The 19,307-nt window shown below is 34.7% G+C and overlaps 3 protein-coding genes and 1 long non-coding RNA gene across 4 annotated transcripts; 3 read left to right on the forward strand and 1 right to left on the reverse strand.

Annotated features, from left to right (window-relative positions):
- The first annotated feature begins 1,260 nt into the window (after window positions 1-1,260).
- LOC134254953 (heat shock 70 kDa protein 12B-like) lies at window positions 1,261-4,821 on the forward strand. The gene is made up of 4 exons (XM_062737486.1): window positions 1,261-1,633; window positions 1,836-2,054; window positions 3,091-3,241; window positions 3,344-4,821. The coding sequence occupies exons 1-4, from the start codon at window positions 1,343-1,345 to the stop codon at window positions 4,426-4,428; spliced, it is 1,746 nt and encodes a 581-aa protein (XP_062593470.1). The 5' UTR covers window positions 1,261-1,342; the 3' UTR covers window positions 4,429-4,821.
- A 1,203-nt stretch (window positions 4,822-6,024) lies between these two features.
- LOC134254958 (nucleotidyltransferase MB21D2-like) lies at window positions 6,025-7,242 on the forward strand. The gene has a single exon (XM_062737491.1). The coding sequence runs from the start codon at window positions 6,025-6,027 to the stop codon at window positions 7,240-7,242; it is 1,218 nt and encodes a 405-aa protein (XP_062593475.1).
- A 5,148-nt stretch (window positions 7,243-12,390) lies between these two features.
- LOC134254959 (palmitoyltransferase ZDHHC17-like) lies at window positions 12,391-19,286 on the reverse strand (the record flags this gene model as incomplete). Its single annotated transcript, XM_062737492.1, has 8 exons — window positions 12,391-12,807; window positions 16,650-16,822; window positions 17,182-17,339; window positions 17,497-17,580; window positions 18,105-18,261; window positions 18,380-18,507; window positions 18,924-19,024; window positions 19,141-19,286. Coding segments are annotated over 8 exons (1,116 nt in total), but the record flags the coding sequence as incomplete, so codon positions are not given.
- LOC134254949 (uncharacterized) lies at window positions 13,705-16,455 on the forward strand. The gene is made up of 3 exons (XR_009989414.1): window positions 13,705-13,806; window positions 14,080-14,282; window positions 15,343-16,455. It is a non-coding gene; the product is annotated as an uncharacterized LOC134254949 (long non-coding RNA).
- Window positions 19,287-19,307: the final 21 nt, after the last annotated feature.

Consider the following 19,307-nt stretch of genomic DNA (forward strand, 5'->3'; position numbering starts at 1 on the left):
TTATCATTGATTTAAATGCTGACTGACGTTTTTCATACTAATTGTTAGTTCATTATCTATACACTGAATTGACGACGAATTTTTCCGTTATTTCCCGATCATGACAATGGGATGCTCACTCCTCCATGGCACCTGATCCCACCTCTGATGTTTTGGAGGTCCGTGTTTGCTCTGCTTCTATTTTCTTTATTGTTTTATAGACTTTGATATGGAATACTGTTCGTTATCTCCATATCCTTCATCTGTGCATGTCGACTCTTAAGTACTTGATGGTATAAACTACCTGTGATGTTTGTCTTTAAGAGGTACTGGAAAACCTCGAGGCTCTCTCTGCATCAACTGCAAACAATCTTGTCCTCTTTGGTGTGCCGGGAACTTTCTTGAAGGGTTCCAAAGAGTCTATGATGATGAGATCTTGTTGTCCCCTTTATCCATGGATTGTGCAAGTTTATGGGCCAAAGCTACAGCTTGTTTTAGCTCCTTTTGCTCCACGTTTGCTCTCAGTTAAGATATTGCTGTCTACTGGTTTAATTTTAAGATGTTTGCTTACAAGTATTCTTGCGATTTACATCCAAAGCATGACAAGGCACCGATCTAGAATTGCTAGACTTAAAACAGTCTACCTTTTAAAACAATGCTGGCACTGACAGTGTGAATGTATGATGATAATGTGATTACATGTTGAAATACCTTCAATTGAATTCACCTCTGTCCCTGGATTTATGATACGTACCATAGAGCAGTTAAGTATGAGTGGAAGAAAAGTTCTCGGATGAGAAATTTTATTCAGTATGACTATTAATACAAAATGTTTGTAGAATTGTGTATTACTATACCTATGAAGGGCCAGTTATAGGGTTAACGAACTCTTAATACTTTTAAAATCACTAAAATTCGTGAACATCTGGGAGCTTTGCCCCTTGGGCCTCCACTAGGACTAAATACACTCGACCCACTGGGGGCCTTAAGGCGACACTAGACCCTTTCCTCTGTAAAAAGACGCCTTACCACTGAAAAAATCAACCCTATTCCATGAATCACTCCATAGCTTATTATTCGGACATCAACTTTTGGACCAAAATGACTTCCAGAAATCTTATAAGCTAGTATATACTGTAGGTGTCTGTATTAGCCTTGTACATTCTCCCACATATCCACTTATTTATCAATGTACTTTCAAACATGATTAACCGTTGTCCACCTGTGCTCCCGTATTTGCCTTTACAAGCAAACCGAAAGTAGACAGGTGCTCAGTGGATCAATTATTGTTTTGCAAGAAACTCATCTGCGTAATAGCACAAAGATGTGCACGTTAAAATTTTATCACTAGTAGATATAAAGAATGTCGACGGAATGTTTAATGATTTGTGCTATAGATCTTGGCACATCGTATTCCGGGTATGCTTTTGCCCCCAGAAAAAATCTCACAAACAATGGGTGTGATATTTACGCCAGCCACTGGGAGAGCGATCTGCTGTCTCACAAGACACCCACGGCCATCTTACTGGACCCCATCATGAATTTCCAGGCATTCGGACATGAAGCGAATAAAAAATTTGCCAAATTAACCGAAGATGAAAATCATGCAGACTGGTTTTATTTCAAAGACTTCAAAATGGATTTATATGAGAAGGTTTGTTGGTGATGACTTGATTATATATACATGTATCTGATGAATTAGAGTGATAACTATACAATATAAATATTCTGGTTCTCACTAATCATTCAATTTTCATTTAAAATATCATTTAGATCTTTTAAATTGATAGAATTCTTTTATGTCAATTTGAAGTACATGTAATTATTTTGGTAAAAATGTTACATCTCTTTTTCAGGATTTAACAGAACGTACAATGATCCAAGACATCCACGGAAAATATGCATCAGCTCTAAAAATATTCGCAGAATGTTTAAAATTTCTCCGTGGACATTTTCTTGATATGCTTCAAGGGCGTAACATGGGTATATTGGACGAATTCATCTTCTATGTGGTGACAGTCCCAGCAATATGGAGTGATGCAGCAAAACAGTTCATGAAAGAGGCTGCCGTTATGGTAAATCAAATAAACTTATATTTACAGAATACCGATTTCATATAAGTTTAGCTGAAATTTTGTAAATTGAAAATAAGTCATTAAAAATCCATCTATTTGTCCAGCTGTAACTATGTCTTGGTCACTTGAAACTTTGAAAAATCAAACATATGTGTCTCACATTAATTTAATTTATTCAAAATGTGCCCTGAGAAAATCATCAAAGATCCAAAATGAAATAATGGTCAATAAAAAAATAAAATTCAAAAAGTTCACACTGACTGACATATAGGTCATGTCAAACGATGTAACATACAAATACCTTTGATGTGTTACTTGCTACTGACCCCTGTGAAGAAAGTCAGAAATACCGGTTGTTCAACTTCTCATTATGACATTCCATATTTTTTTCTGTTTAGCATTCAACTACATGTATAATATAAAAAAACTACCTATTTGTTCACAATGAAAAGTATTTACATACCCGGGGTATTCTAATTGAAAGATACTTAGAGAGAGTGAGAGAGAGAAAAGAGAAAGATTCGAAAGAGAGAGAACAGGCTTGAGGATGTGTTTGTTAAGTTTGACAGTGCTAAATTTTCTAAACAAGAGGCCCATAGTCACTTTGATCATGCTGTTCTTCACAAGATTCTCCCTAATGTAAATGGTCCCGCCCTACCCCAGGGATCATGTTTTGGGCAATTTTGAAGTTTCAGCTTTCTTGGTCCAGTGGTTCTTAGAAGATTTTTCCAATATACTCAGTATTTTAATGTAAAACTTGGACTCCCTATTCTGGCCCCACCCTATACCCGGGGGTCATGATTTAAACAATTTGAATCTACACTACCCCAGGATGCTTCGACATAAGTTTCAGCTTTCTTGGTCCAGTGGTTCTTGAGAAGAAGATTTTTAATGACACACCCTATTTTCGACTTTTCTTGATTATCTCCCCCTGGAAGGGGCCTTGGTCCTTTATTTTAACAATGCAAGATCCTCTAAACATACAAGTATAGAGGATCATTAGAAAAGAATCTTACTTTTATTTCGTTCTGTTTAGGCAGGGATGTGTCGACAACGCCTTGAATTGGCTCTTGAGCCCGAGGCCGCAGCTCTCTACTGTAAGCGGCTAACACAAGACAGGACGGTCGAGAAGGACGAACCTCCTGAATTCGTGGTCGATCGGCCATATGTGGTTGCCGATTTAGGTGGTAGGTATCCAAAGGAACCCCTCTCTGTATATTTTAGATATAGTCATATATTAAACAATTCAAGGATATATGTTCTCAGAACGGTCTTACTTCTATTCATAGGTGGGACTTCAGACATCACAGTTCAGAAAGTTTCGGCGACAGGCAAGTTTCAGAACCTGTACAAGGCCTCGGGTGGGCCTTGGGGAGGAAACAAAGTCAACAAATGCTTCCTAGAACTATTTGTCAAACTTTTCGGCGATTCCTTATTTCATGAATTCTGTGAAAAAAATATGGATGACTTCTTTGAATTGTTACAAAATATTGAAATAAAGAAGAGATTGATTTCTGGAGATAAAAACGACACGATTTCATTAGATATTCCCGATTCACTTATGGATCTGTATAAAAACAGTTTAGAAACGGCAATAAAAAACGCAAAATTGCATGAAACAGTTAAGGCAAGGAAGAAAAAAAGGATAAATATAAGTTTTTCTTATTTCCAAGATCACTTTAAGGAAATATGTGGTAAAACTGTAAATTTAGTAAAAACCATTATACATGAAAGTGTTCAGTGTCAGCAATTAAAAACCCTGATTATGGTTGGAGGATTTTCGGAATCAAAGATGGTGCAAAGTATATTCAGAGAGAGTTTCCCGGGATATGACGTCAAGATTCCTTTAGACGCAGGATTGGCTGTTTTGAAGGGGGCAGTGATTTTTGGATATGATAGCAGTGTAATCCAAACTCGAATTTGTCCATACACATACGGAATAGCAGTTCTTAAAAGATTCAATCCCCATCTCCATGATAAATCTAAAAGTTTCCTCGAAGACGGACAATGGCGAGCTGATGATTGCTTTGAAAAGTTTTTTGAGGTAGATGAACCTTTAGCCATTGGTACTAAACGTTCTATCAGTGTTAATATCAGTCACGTGGGCGAAGATCGTCAAAGAGATAGAAGGGAGCACAAGGAAATCGAGGTGTTCTCGTCCTCGCTTCGCTCGCCTCTGTACACCACCGACCCCGAGTGTCGGTCACATGGTATGATAAGCGTGTACCCACCGGAAGGGGAGTGGCCCGTTTATGTGAGAGGACGTGTAGAAATAGAAGTTACGGGAACAGATTGTTTCAGTATCTCGTATATTGACGAAATAACGCAACAAACAACTTCAGGAATAATCGACTTCCTGAAAAAAAATACATAATGCTCTCGACAGACCCCCCCCTCATTTTATATCCAGACGTGTAAGGAATGTCTTTACTTGTTAATTTGCCAGTTTCTTGTCAAATAATTTGTGCAGTTGTATTACATGGAAGGTATAATCGGACGAAGTATCCATCAACAAGCTCAGTCCTTGACTGTTGAATTACCTTGCTTTCTAGCGAGCGGTAGAATGTCTTGTTCTGCAGGCTTCCACTATTTATATAACATGACCACGTGACAACCCTCAAATCGAATATTCTCCAAGAATAATAATAAACAGTTTAACTTAGTGACATCAGTTACACCCCTCGAGACCTTCACAAGCCTTTGACCCCCATGAATGAAAGTAACTATTGTTTATGCGAATATATCGTCTAAATATCTAAATGTCGAGTTAAGGCCCAAAAGAAGTGTTTTCTTTTTTGTCATGGAGTTTTTCATAGGAATATAAAATCAGGACAGCTGGTAAAGAAGCACAATACGTGTCCTTTTGAATCCCAGCCGTTTGTTGGAAGACCTTATCTCCGAATACTACATACATGTAAATGTTTTCAATGAGATCCCCAGTATGATTTAATATCAACTTTAAGGACCTGTTTATAGCATCAGAGTGATTTTTCAGAAAGTAATTTTGTTGATTACCAATCACAAGATAGGAAAATGTCTTTCATTTACATTGAAGATGCAATTGTCTATATGAATAAAATACGCAAATACTTATTTTAATTTATTCTCAGACTGTGGATTATTTTTTCAATTAATATCAATTGTCTGATATAATACATTTTGTTGTTAGACTACCAGATTTCAGAATATTCTTTTCTTAAATCATCTTCTTTAGAGAAAATGTTTTAATTTAGATTATCAGTATTGAAGAAAATAAAAATAGCTGAAAATAACCATCTGGAAGAGTTTTGTCTCGATATAAAAAGATATACTTTTATGATGATAAATTCTTAACATATTCTGTATTTTTTAAAGACGCTCCATGCAAATATTTTGATTAGTAATTTAACGTTACCAGATGCCTGTGAAGGCCTTTTTGGCACTTCTATCAAGGGTTCTTTAGCAAGTCAGTGTCTGTTGTAACACGGGGGCTCGGTTTTATTCTCTTATGGAAGATATTTCGTAACTAATGAATGTACTCTTTTCTATACTTTTAAGCAAGCTATTACAATTTTTAATTGAAAAGTACGTTTATTTCCCTTTAGTGGTTTTGCTTCTTGTTCTAAAAGTTGTTCTTTACGTCGCGGGTTCGAATCCCACTGCAGGAAGTGAGAACCTCCACTTGATAAGACAATGTAATCGGTATTGTAGTTGCTGGCACCAAAAAAGTCTCAATTAATGCACAAATTATCATAAAAAGCCTAGCACAAGTCTAATTTTGGCAATCTACTGTGGACAATGGTTCGATGTACTAATCCAGTTAAAATTGTTCAAAGGACATTTTAAATGCAGCAAGCATTTGAAGTCTTTCACTATTGAAAGACATTGCATTTAGGTAGGTTTTATACATTTGAAGTTTTCGCGCTCTGCGAGTGAAAGTGTTTCCACTCGAGCATAAAGATGTAAACAGATCGCGGCTCTCTGCATTACAATGGCGGAGAAAGCAGAGAATTGTTCGGACTTTGACCGACTATCTGGTCAGTCCTTGTCGGCTTTGAATGATGCCATTAAGGAAAAATTTCTGGGACAGGAAGGCTTTAAAGCAATGGATGACATATCGGCCAAAATATTCCCGTCCGTTTTTTCAGCTCTGAAGAACTGTTTACACAAACCTTTACAGAGACACCCACGGTACGCTGATGTGGAGTTTTTGTGGACGGGCAGTACATCAGAGGGAGTCAACATTCCCAACATGTCCAGAGGAGCTGATGGAAAGGTGGAGATGGAGTTTGAAATGGATATTTTATGCGTATTTCGGGATGTAGAAGTTGGTACGGCGAGGGACAGTCCGGTCATTATGGTACAACAGGAGGGGGCACCCAAGGGGTACTATCTTCTCTACGTGAACAGCCCCCAGTATAGACTAAGATGGGGACATTTCTGTACATCCCCTACCTCTCCTGGAAGAAAAAGTGAAATGTATTTAAATCCTTTACTAATTGTGAAAGACTTGTATGAACAGATCGAACATATATTTGGACAAATTCCACTTCTGAAAGACAAGTTTAAATTGGACTTTAATCCCCCCGCCGTGACGCTATGTTTAGGGGGATTTGACAGTATTAAAGTTAGCTGTGATTTAGTTGTTGCTTTAGAACTCCCTTCCAGGACTTTACCAGGAGGGTTTCTTCCTTGGATGGAAAATCACGGAAAACCCAAGTGGCTGTCAGATGATACGGTCCAACGATTAAAAAATGAATCTTTACATTTAGTAGGAAAATGTTCTCCAAAAGGACATGCAAGTATTGAATGGAGGTTGTCGTTCAACAGATTAGAAATTGGTCTTCTGCGTGAAATTCAGGAAAAAATCCCATTTGCCATCACCTGTTACAGGCTGTTTAAAAGCATAAGGTACTGGCATTTGAATTACCCTGATTTCCTCCACTCTTACCATTTGAAGATGATATTCCTCCGCGCGTGCCACGCCTTTCCAGCCTCGTCTTGGACAGAGGACCATGTTGCAGCTAATTTACTTGGTCTCCTTGACGACCTGTTTCATTGCTTGGCGACACATAATCTCCCAAGTTACTTTTTTCGTGATTGCAATCTTATAGAAGGAATCCATTCTGATTTCATTATGACATTAATAAAGCAAGTCAGTCAGATTCGACGTGACCCTGTAAAGTATATAACAGAACTTAAAAGATAGCTTTTTGAGTTTTTTTGTTTGTTTGTTAAACGTTTTTTGAAATTTTTTACTCAGTTTGAGACGCGCCAACAATATTTCCTGTGGAAGGCTGCAAAAGCAGACCCTTATTGTACATTGAGTGCCTCTGAACGCTGATGAGGAATTTTTTGTGCCAGCACCTACTGCGACACGGGACCTCGGTTTATCCAGTCTTATCCGAAGGACCGGATCCACTTCCCGCTTTGGGATTCGAACCTGCGATGTAAAGATTCACTACTTACTGCACCACTCGCACAACGCAGGTGACCCTTCAAAATATATTTGGAAACGTTGCTTCAAACGTCTAATCCGAGTCATAGGTCTTACTTTTAATCTTCAATAATACTCAACAAAATTCTCTTTAATTATAAATTTCAATACATGCTTTAGGTAAATGTACTAGTGTACAAGAATGCGAAACCTTGCAAATAATCGTCACAAACCAACCATCAGCTTTAACAAAACAGGTGTAAAACATGCATGACGTTCCTAATTGGGGAAACTGCAAATCGCTCTGATATGAAACAGTCCTACTCCTATTGAATGTACAGAAGCTAAGTCAGTTTAGACAAAAAGCGTGTTGAATTAAGATTAGTAGACTACATAAATATATATTGTTTTATGTCACGATCGAGAATTTTCAGTCGTATAGAGATGTCATCACAAACCGACGAAGGGCTTTAAATTTAGACCATTACTCGGGGCCATTGGGTAGTGAGGGTTCTTTAATTGTGCCAACGCCTACCATGACAAGGAGCATCGGTTTTTAAGGTCTTATTCGAAAGACTCGAAACTTTCACTTCAAAGTGTAGAGTGTTTAGCGAAGGAACAGTTGCTACCTTTTGTTATCGACTTAGGTCAGTCGCGGCCGTGATTCGATCACACGACCTCCTAATCACACCATACATTTTCAGGTGACCTACTGCTATCCTTTTTCGTCCGTCGTTGTCCGTCGTGTGTTTTTTTAACATTTGAACATTTTCAAATTCTTCTCTGAAACCGCTGAACCAATTTCAACCAATTTTAGCATAAAGCATCTTCATGTGAAGGGGAACAAAAATTGTGAATTTCTTGATCCTAGGGGGTGGGGCCCAAACCACTAAAATTAATGCAATCTTTAAAAATCTTCTTTACTCCTGGACATCAAGCAGTCAAACTGTTGGTATGATTGTAATCAGCATTGAGCCCACCACCAAAATTGTGAAATTCATGGCCCCAGAGTCAGGGGTTCTAGTGCTAGGGCGGAGCTAAGTAGATTATTTAGCAAAAATGCATTATTTCTTTGAAAATCTTCTTCTCTGCTTCTTGGTATTAAACAAACATTCTACATAAATATTTAAGATGAAGAAGGCTACCCCTTCCATAATTGTGAATTTTATGGCCCCAGGGTCAGGGGTTCTGGTGTTAGGGTGGGGCTCTATTGATTATATAATTAAAATGCATAAATTCTTTAAATATCTTCTTTTCTGCTCCTGAGTATTAAACCAATGAACTATGTACATAGTTATGATGAGGAAGGATGCCTCTTCCAGATTTGTGAATTCCAGGGCCCCTGGGTCTGGGGTTCTTGTGTTAGGGTGGGGCTGTAGTGATTATATAGTGAAAATGCATGAATTCTTTGAAAATCTTTTCTTTTGCTCTTGTGTACTATGCCAATGATCTAAGTAGATATTTATGATGAAGAAAGCTGCCTCTTCCAAAATGGTTAATTTCAGGGTCCAAGGGTCAGGGGTACTTGGATGGGGAGGGGGGTTACATAGTCTTAAAATAAATTAATGCTCTGAAATCTGCTCTTTGGTATTAATGAATCATTTATGATGAAATAAAATTTATGATAAAATTTACAAAATTTAGAAATATGTGGTCCCAGGGTCATTGGTTCCCTTGGGATGGGGTGCACACCTGGTTATAAAGTGGAAATGCATTTTCTCTTTGTTACTCTGATCAACCCTTGGGTACTATGTATTGTTAATTTCATGGCCTCTGGTTTAAAACAGGAATCAAATTCTTTCACAAGAGGATTTTTTTTTCATAATACAGGCACATTTGGCTATGAATTTACTCTTTTAGCAGTATCTTTGCAACAACTTCCTAAATATATAACCCTAATAATTCAGGATTTCATTATTTTTTTAATTTAAAGATAGATTGAGGGAAATGCTACATTACATATAACGATATCACAGAACAGAAATTGGATATAAAAGTATAAAAAAAAAATTCTGTGATTAAATCATACATAACAGAATCTGCAAAAATAACAAGCAAAATGTCCAACCATTCTATTGAAATGGCACAGTGCAAGGAAAAAAAGCACAGTCACATAAATATTTCATCATGTTTTATATAAATGTACAAGTATATTTGATTTTTTTCTTGTTATCTGGTATTACTCAAATGTTTTGACAAAAAAAAATCTTCTCTGGTTTTATTTTTAAGCAAGATATGTTTGTGTGTCTGTTATTTCCCCCAAAAAACTCAGTACATCATTTTTTGTGGCAAACCCCTTTTAAAAGACTGAATTTGTAAGTATACTTTAGAATATGATGGTTTTACAATTTCTTGCTAAAAAGAAGCTGAATAACCTGGCACCAGGTCTATTTCTGGCAGCTTTTTTTTCCTGCTACAGATTGTATATACATGTAAAATTTGATGAATTCTACAGAGATTGTAAATGCACTATAGTCCACACACACTTTGAAAAAACTAAGAGTATATTCTTCATAAACAAGTACATGTACATGTAATTATGATACAAAAAAAAATTACAAATTAAAATAAGGAAAAGCATGAAGGCAATATATTTTGGCTTTGTATTGTAAACAAAATAAATAAAACAAAGTAGTATTTACAATATTTTATCCAATACCTGAACAACATTGTACCATAGACTGGATATGAATGGAAACTTTATAAGAAGATTTGAAAAATACCAAATAAAAGAACAAGGTTCACTTTTGCCTTATCTGGCCCTGTGAATTTCTGAAAAACTGAAACTGCATAGTTTTAGTTAACAATGCATTAAATATCACTTAGATCTTTGGTGACTGCATATCTATCAAAAATGACATCATTTTCTGGCTAGTCAATGCATTATGACGTCAAAAAATGCATCAATTTCCTCATATTCTGAAAAAGTCTACAAAAACAGCCAATTTCTAAAGATATTTTTCATTATTTTATATAGAGTGCAACCTCTGATCTAAAATAAGCAACTAGTAAATGATAGAACTGTTTCTGAGGATTAATGGATATGTTTTAATTTTTAGATCAGAGAGTGCGTTCATATTATTTTTCATCACTGAAAGTACTCAATTATACATCTTTACCTAAAAATTCAAGAACATTGCAATTTCATAAAGCCAGTTCTCCTAGACCTGGGCCATTAGAAGAAATTTTTAATAGGATATGAAAGCACCAAGTCTGTATTTTATTTTAATGCTTAAAGTAGAAAATCAAGTGTTGATCAATTAATTGCCATATCTACAGGGCCATTTTATGCATAAAGTGAACCGACTTCTTTAAATACAATTAATGCAACATTTTACAATTGAAAATTTAAGAATAAACTTTGATAGCCAGCTCTCTTTGTCCTGAAGCTCATCTATTTGGGGTGGCAGTAAAAAAAAAAATGTTGGATCAAACTGAGCAATAATTGAGGGTTTTCAACATGTAGACATGTCATATTAAACATGCACACTTTACCAGTGCCACTGAAGGTGACTACAATATTGATATTTTTATAATACTTCATTCAGACTCATTCTGGATTTTAATGATTTGGCATTCAGTCAACACGAGAAAATCGGCAGCAAAATCAAGTAATGCTGGTACATTTAAATAACAAGAATCACCATTCAATTAAAACGAAACATTTGTGAAAATAAAAATATAATTCAATTAACCTTTTGCATAGTGTGGATTGAACAATTTTAAGCTGAACATAACTTGTCAATAGGCTTAATCCATATTAGTTTTCCTATCTCATATATCAGCACTGGAGACCGTGGAGTGCTGCATTCATGTCACAGATACTTGCATGGCCAATACATGGTCAAGTAGGTTATCCTGCATTTATTTTGATTACATTAACTGTTTACACGTGTTTGTGATGTGCTAATCTGCACTAACCTATGCAACTGATTCACATTTTTTTCTCCAATTAGAAGCATGCAGTTACATTTGTCATTATTACTGAGTACAGTATTTTACGATTGCTAAATATATCACTCCTTTCAGATGGGGAATGAAATGTTTATTACACTAAATCGAAACCAGTTAATGCCTTACATAGCAGAAGAGAAATGTTACAAATCTTGTTCAGCTTTAAATTGAAATTCATCAAAACCAATGCATCAAAATCTTGCTGGATTTCTACATTCATGTGCATTTTTATGCAAGATTTCTTTTCTTGGTATAAATGAAAACATGAAATATGACACTAACTATTTATACTAATTTTTCTGCTCTGCACAATAAGAGTTTTGTTCTATTTTGGAGAAAACAATTGTATTAATAAAGAAAAGTTGGAATATTGTTACAACTTTGGTGTTCAAGTTTGATCAAGAAGCAAATCTACCAATGCAAGCTGCCTCAGTAAAAATCCATATTATGCAAATTGATCATTACACAAGATTAATGCATTCAACATTTCTGTGGTAGGAATGGTTTTGGTGTGTATCTGTCCTATTTTTTTTTCTAACAGCAGTTATAAAAACTTCCTCCAATAAAATGGATATTTATAGGGTCTGTCGTGGAATGTACACATCTAAAATCTTCTCATTTCCGAGCGTGTGAAGAATCTATTCATTTCAGAGAGTATTCTCAACAACCTCTTGATACAGTTAAGCACTTGAAATATAAACCTTTGGATACTTAACAATCAAAATTAATCAAAGAAATGGTGACAAGTTTTTTTGACCAAATAAAATTGTCAGTCTTGAATTTGAATGTTTTAAACAAACATTATACATGGTAAGTAAATGTGCCACAGAAAAAAAAATATATAACTGATTTAAATTTGTGAGGTGGGCCTAAACTGTAGATAGTATGGCAGTGAAAGAGTTGGACTAATAAAAAGAGTCGTAACTACTGAAGCAGTAAATCATAAATTTGACATCAGCCTTTTGAAAAAAAAATTCCTCTCTGTTTTCAATTGTAAATTTTAGACAACTTTGTTGTTTAGACAACAATAATAACATTTTTCTTGATAGATTACACTAATTTTGATATGAAATGTAACATGATATAAAAGAAAAATGGAATTAAGTATTATAAATAACAAACAATTAAAGATATAAATACATCCCTACGAGTGTTGATAGAGAACAGTTTTACTGACTATTGTGACTAAAGGTTACATAAAGATGTTCACATCATCAAACAAACTGGTAATTTTCTCTTGCTACACCAAAGTTCATTTTTCCTAGAGGGGGTGGAGTTTGTCCAGGAAGTGAATAAAGGTTCATCCAATCTATTCTACTAGGGCGGATCAATCCACAGAATTGGAAGTCTAATATGTCAACAAGGTTTCTGATTGGCCCACGACTGCAAACACAAAACAAATCAATCCTTTTTTTGATGATAACAATTTATTTCACTGATTTTCAAGCATGTTTGATTGATTTTTTTTTAAAGTAGCATCAAGATAAATGTAAATACTGATATAAAACTGGGATAACTTTTTATGTAAATATTGCCCTTTAAATATCACATAACGTTTCTTTATTGATCAAATCAAATCATGAAGGGCACAATGAATATAAATCTACAACCAATGTTAATCTCCCTATTTGAGGCATTTTCCAAATCATGAAGGGCACAATGAATATAAATCTACAACCAATGTTAATCTCCCTATTTGAGGCATTTTTCCACTTTTTAGGCGGAAGCCGCCTTTTACTTTTGCATGGTTTGTTGACCTTTCGACCTCTCAAGATGTTTGCCCCGCTTCATGGTACTCCAAACGGATGTATCTTAAACTAAGGGCATACAACCCACTTAATCATATTCGACCCCCTTCCCAATCTTTATCGTTATTATCATATCAAAAAGCGTGTGTTATTGCGAATTTATTTTAACAATTTATTTTGATTAATGTAAAAAAGTCCAATAAAAATAATAGCCTAATAATAGAAGGAATAGTTACTTTAGTACTGCTGATACGTTTCATGGGTTTGAGAGAAGAACGAACGACAACTCTGTATGTCTAAAACATAAACAAATCGGGTTCAACATTTGATTAGCACGGGGTACTGAAGCGATCTTTAAAAATACTACGAGGGATAAAATAGTTCAAGTAGATAATTATGTTTAAGAATTAATGACAGGTACATAGCTACTGAGGAACTTATCTTTTCAATAATCTTGTATAAAATAGAAGAAAAGAAGTATATAACTCCTTTTATCAATTGTGTACTACATTCGTTTAGTAATCTAACATATAGACGATTCAGCGTGAAATTAATGTCAACAAACCCACGTGGAGCACAAATGATTTACAATGGTTGACTGGAAGTGACAGGCCTTCTCTTCAAAACAAACAAGGTAACTCACGCTGCGTGATTAGCCTATCTTCTATTGTCACCCTTATCTTTGATTGTTTTAACCTGAAAATGTCGCCTCCCTATGCAGGCATGCTTTAGACATGTTAGATATCGTAATATGATAGCTGTTATGGTCGGGTCTTATCGAACGAACTGGTACTCTAATTACCATGATTACATGCCTGGGAGAAATTATTTGAAGAATTATCATGCCGAGTTTGTGTATACATTTATATATCCTTTCTCATTTAATATTAATACATGTATGTTGAAGGATGGGCCAAAACTGTAAAATCTGGACAGAAATTAAAACGCAAGCATAAGAACTACATTGTGTTTTGTATAGATGTGTCCCTGCTACGGAGGCAGCTAACAGAAAGGGGATATAATTAAGATTGCATTGTGGATTTGCCCTGTGCCACCTCTAAATGGCAGAAGAAAACTCAACTCAGCAAAACCAGAAACACTTTTCTGAAGGTGAGTACATCAATTTATTATATTTCTAGATAAGTGGAAAAAATTTTCATATGATACATATTTTTTATAGCATAACAAATCATCTTGTTATGATGGCAAAACTGAACCGAATACTATTTTTGAAAGTATATTTTGACTTTTCTAATTTTTGTTGACTTATTTTCTTTTCCTTTTTTTTAAATACATGCAAATACATGATTACTTATAATAGTAGGCTTTTGAAAGAGAAAACAAATACAAAAAAATGTTAGAGAAGTCAAATCAGTCAATATTTATCATGTTTAATAATCGCTTACTCGATATCTAACTTTTTCATTACATGTACAGATAATTATGAATTCCATTGGAAATAATTTTTGGTACTAAAATTAGTTATCAAATAAAACACAAATGCACAATACACCCAAAATTACAAAAGGTTGTTTTAATTGGATCTATTTGAAAAACTGCTGTGTACACATGTAGATTATATAACTAGCGAAAGAGAGGGGACAGATGTTGTTGGTCAGGATCGCTAGTCTTATATTATTTCATTTGTTGGTTGTTTCCAGTATATTTACACTAAACTAAATACTACACAAGTTCACTTTCAGCAGTTTTGAATCTTTTGTTATTTCTATATACCCACTTCATTCTTGAAGTTGGTATAGTGGCATTAATTTCTTTGCATGTCAGATTTCACTGAATGAATGAATGTAGATCAAGGCGATAACGGGTGTTTTACAGCTAGGTGTAGATGAAGATATGCTAATTACCATTTGCATATTTTAGTTATAATTGATAAGTTTCTGATAAAAATGTGTACCTTGTAAAAAGAAATAATATACATCTGAGTAAACGAGTAACTTTTTTTTAGTATTCGATACTTGGACCTTGGATCGCGTACCCTGTAAAGTTGACTTCCCTAGAAAATATATTAGAATAACCGGTATATGATAAAAGGTTATTTGAAGTCCTTGATTTCATTTATTGAAAGTCAGATACATAATGTGAAATAATTTTTGTTAAATAAACATTGTGAGATATTCTTAATTTTTTTTTTCAATTATACACTTTGTAGAAAATTCTGCCAAGAGACAGTTGTGAAGGGAATCGTGTAGATAATCTCCAGAAAAGAAATCACCACTGATATTGGGATCTATGTACCAATATTTTAATACAATCATCAAAGACAAATTTACCACAGGAATAAAACTAAAACTGTCTGGCATTCAAGGGCCTGTCATGGTAGAAGCTCTCCTGAAAAAATATTCCATTTATTGTGGACATCATGACACAGGGTCCACCTGTCATCAGCATTAAAGACTTGTGTGATTTGTTCTACCTGGGCCATACATGTATTGAATGAAAACAATTCATAGAACCACAAGCACATTGTAAATCTATGTAAGGTCTTCTGTGTATGTTGTATTCCTTATATAATTTGCTGTTTTATAACAAGACTTTGTTTCATTGGTACTAAAACTTAATACATGTACACATACAAAACCCAAAAGCAGTTGTGATATCTATTGTTTTTTATTACTCATTAGTTCTCATTTTTGTGTGAAATTTTATAATTTTCCATTCCTTGTTCCCCAAAACCATGTCTTACAAATTTTATGTATTGCAACTTGCATTTCAATTTTAACTTGTTATACTTGACAAAAAACAAGAGGTACTGTGAGCAATGAACTGACTAAATGATACCCCCGCCTCCCATATGATTATAATGGAAAAGTCCATGTTTTGCTGTGGCCGGGAAACCCAAAATATTTGTCAGATCAAAAAGTAAAAGAGGAGGTGCACAATGGCAATATGTAATAAAGATTCTGTGAAGGTTTCATTAAATTTCACTCAGTGGTATAAGAGGAACTGCGGATAAGATATGAGTACCCCAAAGCGTAACAGACGGACGAACGGACAGCCAGACGTACGTACGGACGGACATACCGATAACAGTATACCCTCCCACTTTTCAAGCGGGGGTACAATAAATGTTAAAATGTTTATATTGCTATTGACGTGACTTATTCTCATGTATCCGCATCAAAACCGAGACATATTGTTTATTCTTGTTCCTTGGTTTCAATACTACAATCCATCAAAATATTTATCACCCCCCCCCTTTAAAAAAGATTATGCTTCAAATATGTGTCATTAAAGTTTTGCACATGAGAACCTGCAAACATGCTTCCGCCTATCAGTACTCTCAGTACTTTGATTAACATTGAAATTGATGAACTAATTAATCATAATATAAACGTAAAATATTAGAAATATTTAAGCATTGTGTTATTTTTTTTGGAAAGCTGTAGTTTCAATGTGTACAAACAAATTGTGTAATGTGTAGCAGTACATTAGAACCAGATAATGTAAGTGACTTACTCAAATGGATTTTGTCCTTTCTGTTTAGATTCCCCGCTCGGCCCGTGACTGTGCCCGTGACCATGACCTCTACGATTGTGGCCTTGGCCGTGACTCTCCGAAAAGTTCCCGTATAAATATTTGTATCTCCCATGATTCATTCTCTCGTTTGTGGTCATCCCAAGCCAAACCACCTATAACAAATCACAACTCTACTATAAATAACGGGGATAAAAAGATATTCCATTTCCCTTGTTTTAAATGAATGTTGTATGTACAGAAAATTCAGAGCTACAGATCATTTGTGAAATAATTTTTAAAACACACAGATCTAACTGTGATAAAATACTTATTGAAAAATAACAGAAATGAAAACAATAGACAAAAATGTTCTTAAAAAATACTTGCTCCAGATAAATTAAGCACTACTTTCTGCAATCTGAATACCTTGTCTGTGCCCTGATATAATTGTTCTCCTGTAAAGCTGTTCATGATTGAAATAAATCAAGGCTCGCATATAAACTGCAATAAATCCCTGACTTTATAAGCCTACCTGATAAAGCTGACAAGACAAGAGTACAGTCACCCACACAATGTGAATCATAGCGTTCGTCCCCACCCAGAACACCCAGGGGGAGGTCCTCAGGACTTTGTACAGGATACCAGTAATTCCGTCCTCATAGATATCAAATGGACAATTAACTCTCCAATCTGTCAAAATAATCAAATTTCTCTAATATTATGAAGACTTTTCAGAAACAAACATCTGTATCATAATTTAATTTGTCTTGAATAAAAAATATGTATCATATGGGTTATACAAATGTTTGTACCAGTAACTTTAAATACATGTATGTGTATAACTTACAAGCCAAGGTTCCATGGACACACCACGACAACATAAACAGGAGAAAGAGAAGGAAACCAATAAAGTATTTGTGGTTGTAGGCACCTACAAAGAAATCACATCACTAAAGACAAGGAAATGAGAATAAAATCAAACACACAATTTTATAAAGAACATACCTATATTTTGTATATCAATACTGGTGTCTTCTTTATAATTTAATGGATGTACTTTAAGTCCCCAACAAAAATTACACGCAATGATGCCTTTATGATGCATATGTAATTTTATGAAGGTAGAGATTCGCGATTCTTAAAATATTTTATGAAATGAAAAAAAAATCTGTAAAATGCAATAAAATGTGCTTCAAGAGAAGTGCCAGTGACCAAGGACTTTAATTCAATATAATTAAAATTTGTTTTCTATGTTTGGTTTAATACATGTTTGAGAACTACAGGAAAGATAACCTTTGCACTGTTTGAATTCTTCAAAAATGTTTTTGCAACAACTGTGTTTTACTGTAATTAACTGTCTTAAAGTTTATAAAATGATAATATATGGATATATCTCCTTCATGTTTTATATCATTCATTTCCCACTGTATACACACTTTACATGTATATACCTACCAATACAATTGTCTGTCCACGGACAATGATGGTCAAATTTGGCCACACATTTATCGCAGGCAGAGCAGTGCTTTGATCTGATTGGACGATGAATCAGACAGGTACTACAAAACTGATTTAATGTCAAGGTTTGCTTCTCTGCCAAATCTATAATGGTCTGTAGGGAAATAAAATATTTAAAATATCTCTATCTGTAAATTATTGAGATACAGTACTTAATTGTCTGTAAATGAATTAAATTTGATCACGTTTAAAGAAAGTTAATCACAAGTTACCTGTAATTTTTGTTCTCGGTTGGATTTGATGAATCCTGGGTCTGTCTTCCAGCACATGTAGAAATTATAACACAACAGAACCGTATTTAACCAGAACAGAATTGTCTTTGTCCAGGTCATCTCTACATCTAACCATCGCTCAAGAAAAATACACTGTATTTATAAGTTTTCATATACTGTACACGTATATACATGTGTACCTCTCTTATTTTAAGAAAAATATGCACTTGTTTTAACTGCAGATCTGTAACGCTCTGATCTGAAAAAATTCTGGCGGATGAAGAAGGAGCTACAATGCCACTCACAGAAAAAACTATATTTATTGCCCACAAAAAAGTTGCACTCATTTACTAATTAATTTTCCAAAATTCTTACCTCAGCTATACAAAAACTCGATTTCAATAATTCTTTTGACCCCTATCAAATACTCTTGGGAAGATGGACTTGACTTACAGTATCTATACAGGCCACATTAACGTTAGAGCATATTGGCTGCTATATTTTTCTATATATCTATCAAAATAAACATGCAAGAAAAGGATACAAGGAACTAGATACACAAACCAGGTGAAGAACATCATTATTTTGGAGCTAAGATACACAGACACGGGAATAATGTTCATCAATCTCTCGTCAAAGAAAAACCTGAAAGCAAAATATCAATATAGATACATGTATCTTCACATTCTTTTTATTATTCTAAATTAAATTAACTTTTTACTATCAAAGACAGTCATTCCCCCTAACTTGATAATACTTACATGTTGAGGAATTTCCAGAAGCCCGCAGCAAGCAGAGCCAGAATTAACTTATAGTACCAAGCTATGGAGAGTTCAGGGATCAGGCCAATGGTGTACACAGCAAAAAAAGGAAACCACCACATTACCCTCTTTCTTACATCCTGTAAAGGTTAAAATTCATGTATACC

This window comes from Saccostrea cucullata, unplaced genomic scaffold, assembly GCF_032062105.1.
Source record: "Saccostrea cucullata isolate Sc308-1 unplaced genomic scaffold, CSIRO_AGI_Scuc_v1 ctg4528, whole genome shotgun sequence".
Taxonomy (NCBI): Eukaryota; Metazoa; Mollusca; class Bivalvia; order Ostreida; family Ostreidae; genus Saccostrea; species Saccostrea cuccullata.